The 23,507-nt window shown below is 32.7% G+C and overlaps 1 protein-coding gene across 1 annotated transcript in view; it reads right to left on the reverse strand.

Moving 5' to 3' along the window:
* Nucleotides 1-10,419: 10,419 nt before the first annotated feature.
* The window catches only part of LOC129225627 (glycine receptor subunit alpha-2-like), a 56,427-nt gene continuing 43,339 nt past the window's right edge, over nt 10,420-23,507 (reverse strand). Inside the window, exons 5-8 of the mRNA XM_054860094.1 lie at nt 19,645-19,727; nt 17,582-17,716; nt 15,309-15,700; nt 10,420-10,590 (exon numbers count right to left, since the gene is read on the reverse strand). Coding sequence (XP_054716069.1) covers nt 10,420-10,590; nt 15,309-15,700; nt 17,582-17,716; nt 19,645-19,727 — 781 coding nt within the window. The remainder of the gene's footprint in view (nt 10,591-15,308; nt 15,701-17,581; nt 17,717-19,644; nt 19,728-23,507) is intronic.

The raw sequence follows: 23,507 nt of genomic DNA on the forward strand, positions 1-23,507 counted from the left end.
AAAACGATTCATATGTTTTGATTTTTTTTTTTTTTAATTTTATGAACTCTAAAAAATTTTTTTTTAAACTTAATTTTCTACTTCATATCGATCTACACATCTATCATATATACATTATACAGAAATACACAAATCTCAAAGTTTCAATACTTATTCTCCGCACCTTACTTTTATCATTCTGCTTTAGGACTACCATATAATTTCATAGTGGATTATGGCTATAGCCATAATAAAGAAAGTCGATACTAGGGATGCACTAAACAATCGGCAGCACCGATTAATTGGCCACTTTGCCGATTATTTATAATCGGCCAAATTTTGCCGATTAATCCGCGGAAATAATATTTTCGAAACTAATCGTTTTTAAGTATTCTTTCAACAAAGTACGGTTATGAATACATTATAAAAAAATGTAATTTTCTGCAAACATTACTTTTACATGTAGTGCGAAAGTATACAGAGTGAAATCATAACAAATAGTTTAGAAATTTCGTAAAATATGATGCAATATGAAAATTTTTATGTGTCTTGAAATCAAAAGCAGAGAATGAATTCAAAATCTGCAATTTTTTTTTTTTTTTTCAATTTTTACTGCTAATATTTATTTAATAATTTTGCACATTTTTTACTTATTTATTTATTTATTTTTTTGTTTTTGGCAATATTTTTAGGACGCATAAAGCATTCTTTTAAGTTTTTTCCCTTTTTCCTTCCTTTACTTTTACGGGAGAGTGGATTAAAATTATTATAATTATAATTTGTCAGTATCTGATATCTCTTTTGCTGATTAATCGGTACATCCCTAACTATTACAATCATTTCCTTTATGATTCAAAATAGGCTTCCTTGTTACTTTTCTGGAGAAGTATTGTGTAGGAAAATATTGTTGAGCTTCTATATCTTCTTTATCTCTGTATAGCCTGGCGATGTCAAGAAATTAGTGTGTTTTTGCTTTCCCAGAGGAGGCAAGAGTATTTATTTGTTATTATTGCTATTGTAATTATTAGTGTCATTATTTTGTCTGTAGTAAATTCTTATGAAAAAAATGTAATTGCTTCAGTTACACTTGAAAGAAAGCAAGAGATTTACAAAAGATATGATCTTTAATAAGAATAAAATAACAGAGGCAACACTTGTAAATATAGGTTAGATTTCTATGAGAGAACTACAACAATTGTATTGGCAACAGGGAATAAGTGTAGTAATAGCTCAAATCATCGAGAAGATGTAATAGAATCATGATGATGTCATGTTATATAACTGATGTTATATGAAAAGGTCAATTTCTTTTTCGAACTTATATGAACTTTTCTACTTCAGCGTCTTTTTTTTTTTTTTTTTGGTAAAAAAAATAAATAAAATAAATAAATAAATAAAATAAAATAAAATGAAGAATGTGAAGACTTTTAACTAGCGTTCGTGCGGTGCTTCAGGGGTGCCATCATCCCCAAGTTCAATGGCGCAAATCCCCTCCCCCCCCCACAAATTTTTCTCAATCCTTTTTTCCTTTTTTATTTTTAAGCTCGCTTTTTTATTTTACTTATTTTTTTAAATATTATTTCTTTCTTTCTTTATTTATTTTAAATTATTGTTATTATTATTTCATTAGAAAATTTCTGTGCTACACCAATGACACACACATACACACACACATACTAAATAAATAAATGAAATTAAAAATAAATCAGTAAATAAACTTAAATAAATAAATAATAAAAATTAAACCCCCCCCCCCCCGTTTTGATGGCGCAGCTTGCGCCATAACCCCCCCCCCCCCCCGTGGGCACCCTTGCGGTGATTGGTGATTTAAAAGTGCTTTTAATTTAGATTTTTGTTTTTAAGAGTCCTTTTAGTACTTGATTTTACTTAAAAGTGCTTTAAAGTCATTAGTTTTTGTTTTGTATGCACAAAAATATAAAATACTTAGTTTTTCAGAAAACAAAGACTACAAGCGCAGTGTGAATAAAAATTTAAATGACCTGTCGAGTCTTATTGATGCAAAAGAAGGAAGAATCTGCCAAATTCTTGAAATTAAAAGCGAAACCTATTGCTATCAACTCTTCCGAATTGGGCAGGAATATAGTGCTTATCGGCAGACTCTCCCGCTCTCCCCTTTGCAATTTACTTCTCCCGGTTTTTAAAAGATTTTTTTAAAAAAATTGCGTATCGAATTTCAAAAATCAGCATGATGATTTGATTAGCCGAGTTAAATTTTTGGTAACCAATGTTATTGTTTGGCATTCGCCCTTTGCAGTATTTTGCTGAAACAACTGAATGAGCTATGAAGCCTCTTTTGTCATTGATCACTATAAAAATTCGTATCTCGGGAGATTTCCCTTTAATTTTCACCTTGAAATGTGAGGTAAATTCGGTAATTGAAAAACAAAAAGAGACATTTATTTTTAAATCCTCCCATTTTTTTTTTTTTTAAATGAAAATGTTCATCTTAAATCACGTAAATTAGAAATCGCAGCCCTTGAAAAGACTTCATCATAACTTCTTTTACAAAATCTCGATGTCTTAATTTGAATATTGGTCTTTTTTGAAGATAAATTTAAGTATCAAGTCCAACAGTATAACACGTTAAAAGACATAGCACTGTACACTACAGTTTTCATATATACATGATCAGAATCCATTTCATTCCATGCATTTTAAAATATTGCTTTATTTTTATAATAATACATAAGTGATCAAAGATAAAAATTTACGCTCAAAAGTAAAGTTCAAAGTTTCACCAGCAAAAACTTAGTTGTAACCACCACATTGGTAAAAAGCTTCACCAATTTTAATTGCTTTCACTAATACCATTAGATTAGTGAAATGTTGAACTAATTTCATGGTAAAAGTTTGAACCATGTTTTATCTTTTCCAAGAACGTTGTCCATGAAAAAGCATCTCCTCTTGGGGATTAAAAACAAGCTATTTAAATGCAAGCTTCCTATGCTAGTCTCTATGCCGGATTTCTGCAATAGATAAGCACCTATTTGCTTTTCTCACAGTTTTCAGAAATTTCATATCAGAAGCTTTAGTTGAGTTTTATCCTATTAGTTTATGTTGCTTTGATATTATTTTCTTTTTCCCTTTAGTTAATTGTATTAATTAAAGTAATTTCACTCATGGAAATCATTTTAATGTTACATCATTTAATGCATACATCCTTTTACATTGGGCTCGTTGCGCTTGATTTAAACAGTACATTCCCCCCTCCCCCTTCGAATTTGATTAATTGAAGTACAATATTAAACATCTTGGATTTGATTTGCAATAAGCTTAACCACATTAACGAACTTGCTATCATAATGTTTATGTTATATTTATACAAATACAAAAGTGATGATCATCAACAGGCTTTCGGCGAAGCTAAGCTTCGTCTAATCAATTTATCAATCCTCAATGAGATCAAGAGAACTTATGAAACTATCCACCCCATTGTAAGTAACAGCTACCCCCGGTTAACTATCCCAAATGCATACAACCGTGTTAAAGTAGTAATTTTTCCTGATTTCAAGGACAGCTTGGGACTTGAAAATCTTAAAATAAGGACTCCTGCTTTAGTTTATCTGTGTCAAAATTTAACCCATAAACATCTTCCATTTTAAGAAATTGAATTAACTGGATCATACCCCCCTCTTACTCTCCTTTACTTAACCTTACGCATTCTAAGCCTGGAATTACAATCTAAATTAGAGAGCCCATTTACTAACCTTGTAGACCTAATTTGAACCATTTCCAATAAATTAATATCGTTTTTCACGATAAGGAAACCAAAATTGAAGAGCATACTCAAAGCGAAGCCTTATCTAATCTAACATTCTGTTGATTTTCTTACTTGTTATACTGCTTTTTCTCTTACTAAATTTAAAGTCTTGACTGCAAGAAACCCAGATTAAGAATTGTTTTGAAATATGTTCTTCAGATTGAAAGTAAATCACGAAAAAAACAAATCGCACGTGAAATGAAATACTTAACGCATGAAAGCTTTTGGAAGAATTTTAGAGGATTTGAATCAGTAAAATGAATATTTAACATTATCATGAAAAATATAATTTTTTAAATAATTATTTCTGAAGAAAAGAAAAATAAAACAAAACAAAAAAAAAGCTAGGTTTACTTCTTAGTTTAGAATGTGTAATATTAAACAAATTTAGCAGACAGTTACCGCCCACAAGCCAGGACTAAGGTAGAACTACATGCAATATACCAACTGCTTGGTTATCCCATTCAGAGACTATAGTCCAACTGGGTGGGATAACCAGGCTGTCGGTACATTGCATGTAGTTCTACCTTAACCCTGGCTTGTGGGCGGTAACTTTTGGCTTAGTACTGAAGCTTTGCCTTATGAGTTGAAGAGCAATATGGATAAGGACTCTCGTTAGTGATATAAATTTGCTTTATCTACAGTTTGTCAGCACTCTCAGTTTCAATGAGATGACATCTGCCTCCAGGTCAGTTATTCCCTATTCCAGACTGATGAGTCCATAACAAGGACGAAACTGCAGTCTGTAGATAGGATATATTGCATTAATCAAATTGTCCACATCAAAAACTACTACAAAAATGAACTTCCTTTCACCAAGTTAGATGATATCTGAAACGAAACTTCTTCACGCGACGAAATACGATTTGCCCGCTCACTATTTGCACTTTGAATTCAGGGAAATGGTGAATCATCTTCAAGGTCCGTGGATTAAACGGAATCTTGGTGAAACAATGAATCTTTATTTTAACAGTGTATAACAAAAATTATAAACGTTTTTGATGAAATTTCAATAAAGTGGTCTCTAGAGAGGGTTTTTCTAGCGTCTCAAATCTGAGGCAACTATTATTTTGAAATAATAATATAATGCCTTTCTGCAATAATAAGTGCAGTTTAGCACAATGTCTCTGTAGGCATTTTAATATATGTTAGATATATCACTATAATAAGTAAACTTTAACAAAATTTTTGTAACATTTAACAGCTCAGCTTGGCAGATGCTGCGATTTCATTGGCGCATATCTGTAAAAAATTATTCAGATAACTTTTCACATTTTATAAATGATTATTGTCTCTCATGTCTGTCATTTTTGCATCCGTTGTCTAAGTTTCATTGAAATACATTTTACATAGAATGATGACATGGTTGTTTTTAAAAATTGTAAGTCAAGATTCACTCTTTCAACATTAAAAGTATAATGTACGTTGAATCAGTTCTTGGATCTAATTTGCTATTTCAGGAATGTGCGAGAAAGATTGAATAAAGTTTTAAATGATACTATATTTCATGGTAACTAGTGAAGATTATATAGACTTGAAATTTCAAAAATGCTGACGAACAACAGAGCATTTTGTGAGAAATGTTTCAACATTTTTCTGAACATTTCAGCAGTGTTGAAAATTGTAGACTCGTGTCATTGCGGTTGAAAATAACTTTTCCCTCTTTTTACTTTCCTCCATATCTCATTTGAGGCAGTGGGAATCAAATGACGTAATTAGGAATTTTTGAGCAATGTTCAAACCCTAGGTAACCTTTTATAGAAAAGTTTTTATAAATCATGCCCTATAGCTCTAAGCAATAATGCTATTAGTACCATCTCCAGACTCCAGGTAGTTATATCATGTAACCGCTTCCAGGGTGTAGCCAGAATTCACGTTAGGGAGGGGCAAGCCGAGATGCTACTTCGGCGGGGGGTGGGGAGCTGGAGTTAAGGGTCCCCCATTGCAGAACAATTTTGATTTTGTCTCAAATATTAAAAGATCATAATTTTTCATAGCATAACTATAAAACAAGAATAGCTTCAATTTATACTTTAAATTTTTAAGTGTTAATAACAAACTTTTAAAAACATGCAAAAAAGTGGTAAAATGCCAAAAAAGATAAATAGTTTTTTTGGGAAGGGGAAAGGGTTAAGCTGTCGCCTAAGTTGCTTTTCCTGCCATGGAAATTGCTTCTTCGATGTAACGCTACAATATGAATAATCTCTATTATATAATGTTTGTATGAGGCGAAAAGTGTGCATAATTACAAAAAAAAAAGAAAAAGAAAAGTGAAGCACATAAAATAGCAAACTAATTAATTGCCACAAAAAGCATTGAGAATTAAGATTGTAATTTTCTTGGATTCCGAGCCATAGTTGCTGAGAATTTGAAATAGCAGATAACTTCATCCCACCATCGGATTCTCTAGTGGTAAACAACAAAACACAATGAATTTAAACTGTTGTCATTTCGTCAACAAATAAGATTAGTGTTCCTGATTTTGTTACAGATTCTAAGACTTAGGATTTGGATTTTTCTTAATATTTTACGAACGATAAAGGCACTATATAGTTTTGAAGTTAATGGCGACTTTTTTGTTATTGTTATTCTAAACTTGGGATTTATACATAAATAAAAAATTGTGGCAAGACCGAATCGTATCAACCCTACTTATAGCTTTAATTGCATTTGAAATGCAGCGAAAATGTCAAATCTTAATATTTTTGATATTATTTGTAAGATGTAGAGAATGTTTTGTGAGGGCCGCAACCAACTAGTAGCTTAAATACTAAACTAAGTGCATTGTTGGAATTAGTGCTGAAGATTTCTTTCAAAAAAAAACTTTTGAAGAATTCTTATTTCAAATAGGCAGCAGGAGGCGCTGCAATCGCTGGCTAATGGCGACAGAAAGAGGAAAAACAAAGAGCTATCCATTTACGTAGGATATGATCTGTCCAATGAGACATCTGCATGTTTACCTCTTCGACTATTTTCTTAAATCACCGCAAGATGGCGTATTTAAGCCCTAGAACTGCGATTTATGATAAATTTCTTAATCATGATAAGTACTAATAGTTAATTATAAAGTGTATAGTCTTCGTTAAAATGGCACAACGCTGCAAAAAAAAAAAAGTGTTTGGTTACCAGTATTAATGGTGCAATGTTACACGAATTCTGAAGTGTGAAACATCATTGTTTTAAAAACTCAAATTGTTGGAGGAACCTTGCACTATGGGTTCAGTAGAATTCAAAGCGCATGCGTAAGGATCAGAATCGGCGCAGAGCATGTAAACTCTCGAAATCCGTCATTGGTGACCGAGCGGGAAACGCGGATTTCTCTGTGAGACTCGCGTTGCGTCTCTTAGTGCAATAAAAATGTCTTGTTTGTGCATTAAAATAAATAAATAAACTGTGCATGTTGATTGTTAAAAAGCATGAACTTTATAAGTCGTTCAAGAAAGTCAGATGAAAGCTTAATTTTTACTAATGTGTAACCTTTCAAGCAATTTCTTTGTAAGCATACAGAAAATACTGGTGAGACCTTACGCAGAAATGAGCGAGACGTTACGCTATAGTTACATTACCATGGTGTAACTTTCCACAAGCGATTTGTAAATTTACACCAGTTATATTAGTTAAGTTACTACAGAGCAGTGAAGACAGCTAATCTGCCACCGATTTTATGGAGTAAGGTTGCACAATATTTTCTTACAGTGAATATATACTACATAAAAGTATCATATAGTTTTTGATTAAGTTTAAATTTGAACACCTTTTCTTTTTATTCAAGCTTAAATGCAGTGGCCACAATCGAACTCAAATTATTGACTGATCTGCTTCCATGCCTTCCTCTTTATAACCTAGTGTCTTCCAACGTAACTTCTAATTACGCATATAAGTTTATATATTAAAACTTAATTTGCCTCGTAATATTTTTTATTGTAAATTCTTTTCTGAATGTTCAAGCTGGCAGTGACAGTAAAAGCATATTTAGCACGCAAACATGTTCAAATATTCAAACAACAATCTAAAAATTATTCATCAGAAATGCATAATTTAAATGCATGCATGAATTTCATAATAAGTTGAGCTGTAGAGGTTAATGCAGATCGTTTGTACGGAACCATTAAATTGAATCTTTATTTATGTCTAATATCACAGGAAAAAAGTTTAAATAACTTTATAGCGTTCTTAGTTTTTTCCTCCACTTTATATGCAATTCTTCGTGGCCTTATTCAAAGCAATTTTTCTATGGAAATGTCATTTCTAGCAGTCATTTCATTATTCATTCATTAATTAAGTCTTTACGATTCGTGATTAAAAAATATCTGAAATCAAGTTCCAACTATTTTTGGAAAAACTTTATCAAGATTTGTAGACTTTCGTTTGTTAGAGTTGTAAAAAATAATACTACATTAACTTATCTTTCAATAATGGTCCTCATTAAAAATTTGATAACCGAAGTTAAAATTGTTATTATTATCAAGATTAAATTGTAATACTTTCAAATTAGTTAATTGTCTATTTAACGTTACAAGTTTTGCTATTATCTCTTTCTTTTTGCATAAAACTTTGGAACTTTTTTCACGGATTATATTTTATTGACATTTTATGATCCATTTTAAAATAGCTTCATGCAAATTTCGTAAAAACTAAATGGGAGATATGCATTACTATCTTCACACTTCTAAAAATTAACAATATAGGAAAGAAAGTAAAAGCATTGCAATGGTAAAATATTATTGCCGTAAAATAAAATGTTTTTCGACTATCGTGAAATATGTTTTGTAAAATCTCACGAAAAATGTTTTGGCGTGTTTAATGGCTTTTTTTCTTCCTAGAAATTCAACGAAATATTGTTGCAAGTTTAATGATAATGGAAGCATCTACACCTTTAGATACTCATTGGAATTTGTCGACTATTTAGCATTATTTTCAATAACTTAAAAAAAAAAAAATAATGCACAAAATTAGCAATCCGAAAAATGAAAAACAAATAGAAAAACAAGTGACTTGATGGAAAAAAGAAACAGTGTCATGAAAGCAGTTATTTTCACTCAACGTTAAATCCCGGTTACCACAAATTTGCCATTTCAACTGCGCTTGCGCGCTGATTTCAAAAATCTTGCTAAAATTAATTACAAACATTTTAAATTGGTTAATAAATATGATTTTGCAACAGACAAAAATTAAATAACACAAAGCTTTCTCTGATTTAGTTTTTAGGTCTCGGTAAAGATTGAGTATTGAGTCTTAATCATTAATGGATTCGAAGTCTGATTTTTCTATCAAATTCCCTTTTCAGGGTCAAAATTTCAACCTCAAAAGAGCGTACTAGAATTGCAGCATCACTTTTAATACAAAGTCGAACCATCAACCTAAATAAAAATGTATAATACTGCTGTTTACGCCTAACGTAAAATATCCGCCAAAGACGCACATCTGTACTCATATTCCAATCATTTTTGAAGTACACAACGTGTTTTACGTTTATGTTAAGTAAATGTTTTTAAACCAATAAATATTGAAGTGTCATTTTCCCCTTTACGATATAAAGATTATCAGGTGTTCATATCCGTAGTTTCATATAATATATCACGAAATCGCTGTGAAAATATTCTAATTGCATTCATTAATTTGTTGGAACTCGAGCTCAGCCTAAATATAAACAAGCAACACAAAATCTTAAAACAGAAAGCCCAAAAAGTCCGCAAGCGCAGTTGAAATGGCAAATTTGTGATAACCGGGATTTAACGTCTACCGTTATTTTCTACTCATGTTGAATTGTTTTTCAATACATAATTAATTACCAGTTTTTCGTCTGACATAAAATTTTTGCCATGCTTAGAGGTAAAAATGTATCAAAATGTAAATTGTAAATAAGTAAATGTTACGAATAAATTGTGCGAAGAATGGTAAAAATAATAAACGGGAATCCTCACTGGAACCCACAAAAAATGGTCTTTTGAGTTTCTGGAATATTCAGTAATTAGTAGCTGGCGAAATAAATAATTTTGCACTAAACATGCCAGAATTGACGAAGAAGTGTAGAGTGGCTTTAAGTAATAATAAACAAATCGGAGTTAGAATATGCTCTTAAAACTAAAATAGGATAATGGTACTAAAATAATATTGATCATCATTGAGGAAGTGGAAAAGTTATTAAATAATTTACCATGTCACAAAAAACATTATAATCATTGTAATATGAAATACCACTTCTTACAACATATTTAAAGAAATTTTCATAATTTTTCGTAAAATAAAATTTATCTGGATTAGATTCTTAATATTTTTTCAACATAATCTGCATTCTTTGCCTTGTTCCATTTAATAAAAGGAACAACCATGCTTGACAAATTCTGTAGTTATAACATTTTATCCACATGTTTGAAAAATTGACATCTTATCTTCAAACTTATTAAGCGAAGCCGTCAATTTTATATTTCTATATCTGTTCAAAATTTATTGCCGAACTTCCCCACAAATCAAGCAATGGCAGTACTTGCCATTTGGGAATAATATAACAGGAAGAAAAACTATAATCGGCTATTATGTCGTAAATTCAAGCGTGAACAACACTTTAAAATTTATAATTGTTGATTATTGCTTAGATAAAAATTCAGCTTCTGGTGAGTTTGAGCTTGAAGTAGTGACTAATCTAGAGTTATTAATCATTAAATGCACAGAACGTAATAAATCCAATAAGCTGCCGAAAGAACACTGAAGCTGAAAGGAAACAAAATCCTGGATGCCTTATCTATCCTCGATGCACAAGTTTGGCGCCGCTTGACAATTGAAGACACGGCGTTCGACTTCATATCCATATTTATTATGTGTGCATCACTCTGGAAAAATAGAAAATGCATCAACATCTTGTAAATCATTGTTAAAGTTAAAAGATTTTAGTAGCAATAAAAGTTATCAGCTTTGATCATGGGTTTTAATTCATAAATCATCCCTAAAGTATTCAAGCAATGTTTACCTTTTGAAAATATCAGGGACTGTGCCTGCTAATCCATGATTAAAAACATATTAAAAAGGCATATCCAAACATAATATTCTCAGCAATGGTTTTTATTATGTTACTAGCTGCGTGCCCGGCGTTGCACGGGCTACCTAAAAAATGTAAGAGCAGTCCAGTTGATGCTTTTGTAGTACACTGACACTAGTTTCTAACGCGTTAAGGAATAAATAAATGCGCGTAAAGCAAGGTTTGCAAAACACCAGTAAAACATATTTTTGCCAAAACACCTCATCAACGTTAATAATCGTTATCAATGATACAAGTTATGAGTACATTTTCAGTCAGCACAAAAGGGGAAAATATATGCATTATCAACTATAATCTTTACTCACGTTAAACTGAATTACATCTGATAAACTATATCGGAAATATTTATGCACAATAACAATCCGCTTTTTACATAAAATAGTCTACTACCCGGCGTTGCCCGGGTGTTTATTAATGCAACATACCACTCAGATAAATATTTGGATGGATTCTATCCACATGGTCGTACAAGAAATACATCAATCCGTTTTCCAGGTACAAACCCTCAAAGAACTCAAATAACTTGTAAATCACTCATTTACTTTACGACGTGCACGGTCCTCCTCGAAAATGAAAGTTATGTCATGTGACGCGTATTTAACAATCAGGCTTGAACAAAAAAAAAAAAAAAAAAAAACAGCAAAATTTTGCTGCAGATTACGGCAAAATAATCGAAAAGTAAACAACTTAAACACCCTGATTACAGGAAAAGCCTTAAAACAAAAGCCTAATTTTATTTCTTTATATTCGAGAAAAAAAATTACAACAGATGTTTCTTTTCAATGATTTTCTTCACGCTGTAAATTTTAATAAAAGCGTTCATCCGGAAAGTTGAGTTGAAGCACTGAATAATAATTTGAATGGAGGAAAGCCTTCGAAAAATAGTGATTTTATTTTGAAATCTAAGAGTCATAATTAATAGTTTTTAATTGATATCTCCGCTAATTATTATCGGAGAATTATGTTAAATAGCCAAACATGAAGACGGGAGGATTACGAATCCATCGATACCTGGTTCGATGGTCAGTTCACTGTCGTTCGGGAGAAGAAGCTTGGACATAGATAGATAGATAGATACTCAGATTTTATATGTATAAGACTAGCTGCGTGCCCGGCGTTGCACGGGCTACCTAAAAAATGTAAGAGCAGTCCAGTTGATGCTTTTGTAGTACACTGACACTAGTTTCTAACGCGTTAAGGAATAAATAAATGCGCGTAAAGCAAGGTTTGCAAAACACCAGTAAAACATATTTTTGCCAAAACACCTCATCAACGTTAATAATCGTTATCAATGATACAAGTTATGAGTACATTTTCAGTCAGCACAAAAGTCAGTCAGCGCAAAGTTTGAAAAATCTGGCATATAAAAAAATATTTAAAAAATAAGTTGAAAAAAAAAAGGTATTTTCAGGGTCCATGTTATTTTATTTATTTTTTTATTTTTTGCTTATTTAATCAATTTCAGTGACGAAAAGTAGTACTCTTCACTGAAGGAAATAACCCCATTATCAAAATCTTCCCACCAAGATTTATATCAGTGGGAAGTGTTCTCTAAGATTGTCCACACGAAAACAGGGAAACTCACATTCTAAATCAGTACTATGCAAACTAAAAATAAACTGCATGTAAATCACTCATTTACTTTAAGACGTGCACGGTCCTCCTCGAAAATGAAAGTTATGTCATGTGACGCGTATTTAACAATCAGGCTTGAACCAAAACAAAAAAAAATCAGTGAAATTTTGCGGCAGATTGCGGAAAAAACCCCAAAAAGTAAACATTTTAAATCTCCTGTGATTACAGGAAAAGCCTCAAAACAAAAACAATAATTTTACCTGTGTGTATTCGAGAAAAAAATGGCAACAGATCTTTCATCTCAATAATTTTCTTCACGCTATACATTTTAATAAAAGCGTTCATCCGGAAAGTTGAGATGAAGCACTGAATAATAATTTGAATGGAGGAAAGCCTTCGAAAAATATGGATTTTATTTTGAAATCTAAGAGTCATAATTAAAAGTTTTTAATTGATATCTCCGCTAATTATTATCGGAGAATTATGTTAAATAGCCAAACATGAAGACGGGAGGATTACGAATCCATCGATACCTGGTTCGATGGTCAGTTCACTGTCGTTCGGGAGAAGAAGCTTGGACATAGATAGATAGATAGATACTCAGATTTTATATGTATAAGATGTTAAGGAACCTGTAGGACGTATTGTGTAAATAATTGGTAAAGTAAATAACATTGCTTTTTTATTGGTTCAATTTCATGATAGTTTAAATTTTTAACGAAAAAGTATGCATATTTTGCGTTTAACTTCGTGGTTCTAAAATTTTAGGAAAGAATAAAGGAAATTGTTCGGAAACAGACCACATTAGGTTGTTCAAATTAAGTAGTTTTGATCATACGTACATTTAGGAAAAACTGGTTAATCTATACTAATATTATAAAGAGAGAGGGCGGATTTTTGTGTGTTTATATGTTCGAGGTAATCTCTGGAACCACTACACCTATTTGAAAAATTCCTTCACTATATGAAAGGTGCTTTCTTACTGAGTAACGTAGGCTATAATTCGAAAAAAAAATCCGATAAATAGTTCTATTTTTATTCAAATTTAAGCGCAAATTTCACGTAAATTACCTTTATTGGCTACTAAAGGGGTGAAAAATTACTTGCACCTATTAATATTATGTATCTTTGAAAAGGGTGGAATTTTCTACGTTCTAAACAATTTATTTCAATGCTCTAACTTAATTACGGCGGGAGTAATTTGCGTTTTTAGCTCGAACGTTTTTAGGTTTAGCTGAAATTTAGGCACTACTTTCTTCATTAAATCTATCAATAAAAAGTGAAGGAATTGTCCCACAGTTTTCTTTTTGACACCATTGGAAAAAGCGACATTTTTTACTCCAGATCTCTCTCGACCTATTGTCGAAAAAATTAGCTTCTATCTTCAAACAAAAAAAAGTTACAAGCGTTTTTAAATCAATTTCAAAATATGTCATTTTGATTCAAGTTGTCAACCATTTTATTTTCGCATTTCCACGATTACACTTTTTGAATCCGTTGTTTATTTCCTTATTTTGCGTTTAATTTCTCAAACTTTTTTTATTTCATGTTTCCATGGTTACGCTTTTAAAATCCATCTTTCGCATTTTAAATTCTTAAAAGTATTTTAATGTCTGTCGTCATTGTTTGGAAGGGTAATTTTGCATGGTGTTTTTCTTTCTTTTTTTTTAAGCCTGATTGTTGAATATATGTCACTTGACACAATTTTTTTTCTCAAGGTAGACCGGGCAAAGCTGGGCAATTCAGCTCTTAATATATAAAAATTTGAAAGCTATTGTTAATATGATTTTATGCCTTTTTGTTTGTTTGGCGAAACATTTATTATTGCCAAAGAAGAAACATCCGCTTCACTCTCAAAAGGGCTGGGTTCCGGTAGCGTGGTCGCTTGGCGCGTTAGGCGCTGAGCAGTTCAGTCTGGGATTATTGTTTTAAGGCAACCGTTAATGTAATTCATTATTATGGCGATTTGTTTTGAAAGAAAAGAAACTTTTGATTTGTTTTTATCCGAGTAAAATGTACGACATTTTCTTTTTTTTTTCCTGACAACGATTTTTGAATGTTCTACGGGACGTTTTTGAATTGTTTATTTTGAATATTTTAAATTGCAGTAAAAACCGCTTCACTTGTTAAATAGAGTTTTAAAGCAACTGTAAATCTAATTTAATGATTTGAGAAAAACTTTTAAATTGAAAAGAAACTTAAATAGTTTTTTTTTTTTTTTTGAAAAAGTGTGTACGCATTTTATACAAAGAAAAATGATCATTTCATAAGAGGGGGAGGGAGCGTCAAGTTTTTTTATTCAACGGACTTCCATTAAATTTTTAGCACGGGCATCGCTGTTCGGTTACTGCTAGTGTTCAATATTTGTGATAGCTTTATTCGTTCAAAGGCTTTAGAGTAATTTCAGTGTCATTTTCGTAATGACACCAAATAATCATGCTGCTAAAACGAACAGCCAATGAATTTAACACTGGCTTTGTTTTTGAAGGGACGGAAAGAGCTACTGTATTCTAAGAGGTGCCAGTGAAATTGAAGAAATTCTTTTGCCACGAATTACAAACCCTCACTCATTCCCATTGTAACCATGAAACTTATTACTATAGAACTAGAAAATCGCTCGTCAAGGTATGACGTGTGAAAATTACTTCTACATTTGAACGAAGCAATTGGCTGTTTGGTGATATTTTGATAGTTGAAATTTTAAGCCTAACTCCGTTGATTAACCCTTTTTCTTTTCTTCATTCCTCTGAAATGACACAGTCTTACCAGTAAAACAGTTAAGTTACCGGATCCAGTTCAGCCTTGTCAAAATAAAGCGTTTCCCTGCATGTTCAACAGCGTTATTCGGTCATTCGCAATTTTATATTATATGAGTATGTGGACGAATTTCAGTTTTTTTTTATGTTGAAACATACAAACAAGTGAATGTGTACTTACCTGTATTTCAAGCTCTCTCATACTTTCTTCCAACTTCCGTCTCGTCAATTTCTGCTTCAATTTCATGGTCGCACAGTCCTCCAATATGACATTCACCAAGGCATACTCCATGAGGGATAAGAACACGAAGATCGTGCAGGAGGCCATGAATATGTCGATGGCTTTGATGTAAGAAACTGGTGGCAAGGAGGACAGACTCTTGGCATGCTGGGTTGAGAGGGTGAGGAGAGAGGTCACACCAAGGGTCACCCTGGCAGGAACCGCTTCCGGCCGGATCCAGAAAGACACCCAGGACATGATGACGATGAGGCACGTGGGGATGTATGTGTGAAACATGTAGTACCCGAGGCGACGCTTCAGAGTAAAGGTCACTTGTAGGCATGTGAAATTTCCTGAAACAGGTATTTCTGAGTGAGGGCATAAGACATTGAAAGCCAACTGGTTGTGTAGCGAATGTATGAACTAAATATATGAGTATCCCAGAATCAAATGCATTCTGATTTTTTTTCAATTTTAATGAAACAACATTATTCTTCGTCATTGAAAGCAAAACAGAAAAGTACATAATATAATCATAATGTACTTTTCTGGTCAAATCAATTATCCTAAAATTTTAACAGTTAATGCATCAAAAACATCAATTTCCTTAGTCCTATTTCTAACTTCAACCTGCATAGTGAACTGAAACTTCAGTGCTTTCAGTCTAAAGTTAAGTGGTAAAGCACATCTAACATTATAGGGTACATTTTAATTGGGTTATTGTAAAATATATAGGTATGAATATTTGATTGCATTTTTAGTATATAAAAACTACTATGAACACGTAAGTATTTTTCTGGTCAAGAGGGGGGCTACTATCTTTTACGAACCAGGACCTGGGCATTTCGATTTGATTGGGTCCCGAGGAAGCCAGTTGAGTTCTCTGAAAGGAAGCAGTCTTTTGTACAGGCACACTGAACGTATAACTTTGGACCAATTCCTTTTGTAGTGAACAAGATCCCAAACTCTTTCATTTAAGGAAATTTTATTTTCAAATTGTTCGTGTGACTTATGATTAAACTCATTGTACTGCCATTCTTGACAGCTGTTCCAGAGTTCCTACAAAAACGGGATAATTTTCGTTTTCATACCCTGTCCTGCTGAATTTTCAGTGAAAAAAGTATGTTACACATGCAAATTCTTTTCCTAAAATTTATTTACCTAAACTATAAAACATTATCTTTTTGATATTCAGATTTTACTTTTAGTCATTATGTTTCACGAGTTTTCAGCTTTTTGCAGCTGTATGCAGCGTTTGAAAAATGTCCTTAAATATGTTTAGTAATAATAACGTTTGGGTTTTGATGCTGAAAAATGCTACTGTCATATCATACGATAATTTTTTTATAGTTATAAGAATGTTTGTTTTTTCTTCAGTAAAGTTGAAATAGGAGAAGGATTTGTTTCAATGATTAACATCATCATGATAATTTAAAAGAGTTTCATAACAGTATTCTCTCTCTCTATCAGTCACTATCTCTCTCTTTTTGTTTTGCTGCATAAGCGAAATCTATCGATAGATAGATAGATAGATAGATAGATAGACAGATAGACAGATAGACAGATAGATCGATCGATAGATAGATAGATCGATAGATAGATCGATAGATAGATAGACAGACAGACAGACAGACAGACAGATAGATAGATAGATAGATATATAGATAAAAAAATAAATCTCGAGTGGAACAAGTTTTGTCTCATACAGGAAATTGATGCTTCAATTTTGTTTACAACTAATTGATACATCTCGTGTTTATTGCATTTGAGAATATTTTGTTTCTTGAAAAGTTTTTAATAATATTTATTTATTCTTTAACTCATAAAATGATTTTTGAAGGTTCTGCTACTTTCTTGGTTTATGACCTAATACAAATGTTTCCCAGACACGAGTAAAATGTTTTTGAAAAAAATACGTATCAATTCAATGAAAACTAATTAGTTATCTACTGCTAGTCTAATTGCAATACCAGTTTTTTAAAATAATTACTTTTTTGTGATTTATTTTAAACAAGCATAAAAAGTTTAAGCATAACATTTTGTGAAACATCCAATCGGGATAAACGCTCCTCATACCACTTTCATGGTACCCATGTCTTTTTTTTTCGTTATCAGAAAAAAAAAGAAACGGTTTAGAGTTATGAATCCATTAAACAACCAATCTCTGCCAAAAGTTTATATCGCAAAGACAGTAATGAGTTTTTTTTTTTTTTTTTTTTTGACGTTCACATTACCTGTGGAATAAGTTTGAGTGCAGTCCCTCCTGTCCGTGCTAATGAGGTCGAGTTGGGGCAGTTCGATATCTCCATTCACCTCCAGAGGAACGTCCTCTTGCCAGTCGAAGATCAAGTCGTCGGTAGTGTGAGAAACTGGAGGAACAAAACGAAAGAATATCTAATCATTGATTTTTGATTTGCAAGCGAGATCGATCTTCCGAAGCAGAACCTAGAACCCCTATAACTGGAGAGGCCGACGCATCCGCCATGTTGGAGCAAGCGGGACAATTGTACTTATCGCACAACAGGGAAATACAGAATAAAAGACATTCGTAGAGCAGTGCAACATGTTAGCAAAGATTACAGAGCATTAATAACGTAATGTTAGTAAAATCATGAGAAATACGAGGGTCAGTCAGAAAGTTAGTTGCACTGCTACTTTTTTAACGCAACTACCTCCGTTATTTAAGCATTTGTAGAGGCCTGTTGCAAGTTTTTCGATGCTTTCTGCAAAGAAATCCCGTCCAATGTCCGATAACTATTATTGGGTTGTAGCTTTCACTTCGTCATCCGAATGGTGTCATCGCTTTGAAAGTTCTTGTTTCATAGAACCAAAAAACATGGAAGTCAGGAGGTAAAAGGTTTAGGCTGTTAGGGAGGGTGATCCCACACTTCGCACCTAAACTTGATCTTCTTTCGCGTTCAGCGTCGTCAATATCTGTACGTCCATCCTCAAACATGTTGCACCATTTCACGATATCTTAGCGTGATATTGCATTTTCACCGTACACTCCATGCTACTGCCCAAAAATTTCAATGCAGTTGCATTTTTTTTTCCCACAAAATCGAATCACTCCACTCATTTCCAATTTGGACGCTACTTGCAGCTGTCGAGATATGTTTGCGACTAATTATTAGAAAAACTAAAATTGCTTTGAGGAAGCCGCTATGTCACATGATAAATGTACATGTCTGAAGTGTTGCCACAGAGTTTCATCAAAATTGTCTCAGATGGAAAATATTTACGAAGCAATGCAACTAACCTACGTAAATCGATATTAACCTCACACAAGCGAGCTCCATTTCCAGATTGTCAGTCAATTCGTCGGTTATTAATTTATCCATTTCTTTTTTCTTTCTGCATCGGCTGGAAATCTAGAGAGCTGAAATCCTTTTTTTGGAGCTGTTTTCACAATAACAGCCGAACAACTACCCATTTGACTCAATTTTGCATATGCTAAAGAAATGTAAGCATCAGCAGCAATGCTATCGCTGCGAAGCAATGGATCAAGTTTGCTACAAAATGGCGGACGCGTCGGCTCCTCCACTATGGAGCCTTAGCAGAACCAAAGTGGCTGAGTATTCTAATGAGGAGGAGAGGTGGCGTGTTGTTCTAATGAGCTGTTTTTTTTTCTTAAAGTGGTGTATAGAGAGTATTTTTCAAACCGAGAAATATAAAATAAATTACCTTCGCTTCTTTTTAATGATGCCGAAGTTGAATTTTAAGAGCTACTACATGACAATAAGAAGTACTCCCACTAGTCTCAATTTACAAGTGTTGAAATGTATGAACGTGGTAATTTGCTTTTCGAAAAGGCTTCATGGGTAAAAAAACTCAGCATTAAAAACAATGTTTTGCATTTTTTTCGACGGTTGCGATTGTCAAGCATTTCATTTGTACGAAAACAATTTTATATTTTACTTCTTATGGTTGTATCTTTTGTGAAACCCCCCCGAATAATTAGCACATTTGAAATTCTGAGAATGCATTGAATCCATCTCGCAATGACATTGTGTCTAGTTTCGAAGGAAAAAGTTTTAGACTGTATGGGCCCCTTATGGGAGCTCATGTGAACAACTGAAGACCTTTTTTAAAAATACCTAAAGTACCATAAAGAAATAATTGAAAAAAATGCATGACACAAAGAAAAGACTATTCAATCATGGGGACATTTTTTCTCGGAGAAATTGATAATATTTTTGGAAAAACAAAGAAATGAAAAAAAAAAAAAATTTTCACATTTTCATCCCCCTTTCCCCTATGGATATAGTTGAATCAAAACTAAAAAAAAAGTACTTACGACTTTCCATTTCCAATGAGCAGTGCTGCGTGTCATGAGGGTACGTTGCGAAATTCATTGCACACGATAGTATCAATGTTAGTCTAAGAAATGAAAAACACGTTGTTATTACATCGATTTTTAATGCGTTTAATGTCGCTTAAAAAGTAAAAAGAATACGGAAAATACTACTCAAAATTCTACACGAATTGATGAATTTTGATTTAAAATGTTTAAACAAAGGAGAGATAATTACGTGTTAAAACTATTATTTGTAGTATAGTGCTTCCGTACGTTTTTAGTAGATTGTATATACCATCAAAAATAACGTTGTCAAAGCTGATTTTTTTTTTAAAGATTCAAAAAAGAAAAAGAAAAAAAGGTGGCATCCCGCAAAATTTCAATAAAATAAAAATTTTGGGTTGCTGCACCATTTTTGATTTTTTTCTTTTCATGTACTGTATATATAGACATTTGTAAAAACTTGCTAAAAGCCGCTTGCCGAAAAACTTCCATCTTATGGTGCGTCAAAAACTGCGAGTTTTTTTGCACAGTAAAATGAGGTGAATTACATTTTACAACCTCACGGGCAGAATTGCCAGCGGTTTATCCAAGGAGAAAGTAGTGCAAAATGCCTTAAAAAGTAACGGAAGACAGCAAAATGTTGCCACCCTTCTTCTTTTTACTTCAATTTGAATCCGAGTGAGGGTTTTTTCATAAGAAATGGGGATTTTGAGTCAAAAATCCGAAAAAAACCGACGATACTTTTTCAACTTCGCTCAAATTTTAAGTAGCCCAAAAGTAGCATGGCGAGCAAGTTGCAATGCATTGTATTAAAACCATTGGCAAAAATACCTCAAACGCATCTGCCCTGTTTATGGAGAAAAAAAACAATTCATTCCAAAACAAAATGTGTCAAACGAACTATGTTGAAGAAATTTCTCTGGCAGCAATCTTTTTTACTTCCTTTTACAAAAAAGGAAGTATTGTATTCGCGAAAAAATTTTCACTCAAAAATCGCCCTTAATTTCCATTTTGCTCACCCCCAAATGAATGTTGAGTTTTTTTTTCGATTCGACCACATGCGGAAAAGTGCCTAAGAATGTATAGACACGCGAAATATCCATTTTGACCATCACCGAGGTAATTACAACGACTTTTCTCGTGACGTCTGTATGTATGTGCGTATGTGTGTATGTGCGTATGTGCGTATGTATCTCGCATAACTCAAAAATGGTATGTCCTAGAAAGTTGAAATTTGGTACATAGACTCGTAGTGGGGTCTAGTTGTGCACCTCCCCTTTTGGTTGCTTTCGGATGTTCCTAAGGGGGTCTTTTGCACCTTTTTGGGGGGAAATCATTGTTAATATCAATGCAAACTTAAGTGGTGTTACAATTTGTCGGACACTTGGCGATATATCGCCAGTCTTTTGGTCGCCAAGTTTTGTCGCCAACTTGGCGACAAATTTGGCGGAGTTTTTTTTTTTTTTTGGTTTCAATTTGGCCATTGTTGGTGATATTTAGAGAATAAATATTGAATCACATTAAAATAGCGAATAATGGGGAAATGACATTAAATTGGAGTAAAAGGAAGTCATGTGATGCACACATCAGCTCGTTTTTTAACCTTCACAAATGATTTTATTTTCTTTCTGATGCGTATTAAGAATAAACTGCACAAAATCCCTCATACAATAATTATGGTACTTTCTAACATAATAGCATCTGGTGGTGGTCTATAGTCTGCAAATTGTGATCAACCAATAAGTAGCCCCTTTGGAAACAAACAAACAAAAAATAATTATGGTACTTTACTAAGAAATTTCAGTGCTTGCACAAACAACGTTTTATTAAAATAAATTAATTATTGTAAAACCACCAATAGTTGACACTACAGCTAGTAGTAGTCACTTATAATAAATAAGTTTAAAAGCAAGCATTGCAAATTTAAACACCATTCCATTATTTAATTGTTGCGTCGTCCGGCTTTGCATGGTCTACCTCGAAAATAAAAATTATATCAAGTGACGCGTGTGCAACAGTTTGGCTTCAATTAGAGGGGGGAAAAAATACTGTAAATTTTCCCGTCAAAATAATGATTCTTAAATTTCATTAACGGCAAATCTAAAAGTCCCGTATAAATTAAACGCAACTTTTTGTTAAACAACTTAAATCCTTGATTATCTTCTGCTGGCAGTAAAAAAACAAATCAAAAGGGTAAAAGTTTGCCTCGAAGCAAAAACACGAGTTTTTGTTAGTTCACAGTCGAGGGGAAAAAAAAAAGGAAACATATCTTTCTTCACTCTAATTTGAAATGAGCTCTATGGCAAACTCTGCATTTCAGATTTGATATGGATATTCTATTGGGCTTAAAAATGCTTATAACTTTTTTCCGTGATTTTACAGCTTTTTTTTTTTTGAAATTTGGGGAAAGTAAATAAACTATAGGGGTATTCTTCGCGGGCGTTAGAATGAGACTTGAATAAAGCATATCGGTTAATTATTTCGGGTAGAAAGAGCCATTTCATGCCATTTTCGGATCCTAAAATTAAAAGTCGAATGATTCGGTACTTTTTTTTTTGCGTTTGAACCCCCCCCCCTCCATAGGCGCCCATATGCAAAGTTGAAAGGGGGGGGGGCTCAAATATTTTCCCCGTGGTTTGGCTGGATATTTTCCACGTGGAAACCAATTTCAGGGCAGATTAGAATCATTAAAATTTGACATTTTTAATAACTTATTCATTAATGGCTGGAGAAGAAATGTTTTTACATTTTTGCAAAGAAAAAAGAACTAAAAGCCAGAAAATTCTAATTTCAAAGGGAGGGGGGCTCTAGCCCCCCTTGTCCCCCTCCCTACATTTCTTCTCGTCTACTCAAGCACTCCCCTGCCGAATTTGTTCGAAATCCGACGTAAACTGTGGATTTGTATACGGAACACAACATACTCACATATCAGTATCAGCTGCTAGTTTTAGTGTCAAGTACCGGTTGTACCTTCAACTGTCAAACTGACCTGTCAAGTAGGAAGTATTCCTTAATGTTGTATTTAAATTTTCATTTGAAAATATGTGTTGTTTTGCTCTCAATAATTGATAAAAATTCAATGCTATGGATGACATTTTTTGTTTTTATGATATCATTAAGTTGGTTTTAAGTTTTTTTTTTTTTTAATTTGTAGCATTGCTTACTGATATTAAACTTGCAATGTTTTGCCGCAGTGAAAATTTTCAGTATTAAAGTCCTCCAATTTTCTTCATACTACGAAAGAAATGAAACAGATTGATTAGAATAATTATCAATTTAAATCCTTGATACCGCTTCGAGCTGTAATTGCATTCCCTAATTAATGTGCCTTCATTTCAAAAGTTGTACGATTCCGATTAAAACTGCACGTAAAAGAAATAATGCTTTCATTTGTGAGAAATACGGGCGAGTTAAGTTTTATTGCAACATAAACCAAAAACTAATTATTTTTCAGGAAATATTTAAAGTGGGGCAAAGTAAAGATATGGCACTTCAAATTACATGGAATAAAACGTGACGTCCTTTTCCTGAGAAGCACCACAGACAATCAGTTTTCCTATCATTTGAAAAGGTTTAACGTGAACAAAATTTTCAGAAGCAAAGTTATAAAAGTTGAAAAATAGCCTCATTAAAACTTGAATTATGCGAAGATATGTATTTGGGATTTTTCGTTGCGCGATAAAAATAATAAATCTTGAAGATTAAAGTATTAAAAGAAAATACATTAGGAAATATTTGTAATAATCCCTTTTTCGTGCGACAAATAGTTTATTACTACCTTAAATTATTCTTCTTGGTATAGCATTTATACAAAGTAGTACAAGTAGTTTCAGAATGACAGAGAAAACGAAGTTAGGTAT

The sequence above is a fragment of the Uloborus diversus genome, chromosome 7 (genome assembly GCF_026930045.1).
Source record: "Uloborus diversus isolate 005 chromosome 7, Udiv.v.3.1, whole genome shotgun sequence".
Taxonomy (NCBI): Eukaryota; Metazoa; Arthropoda; class Arachnida; order Araneae; family Uloboridae; genus Uloborus; species Uloborus diversus.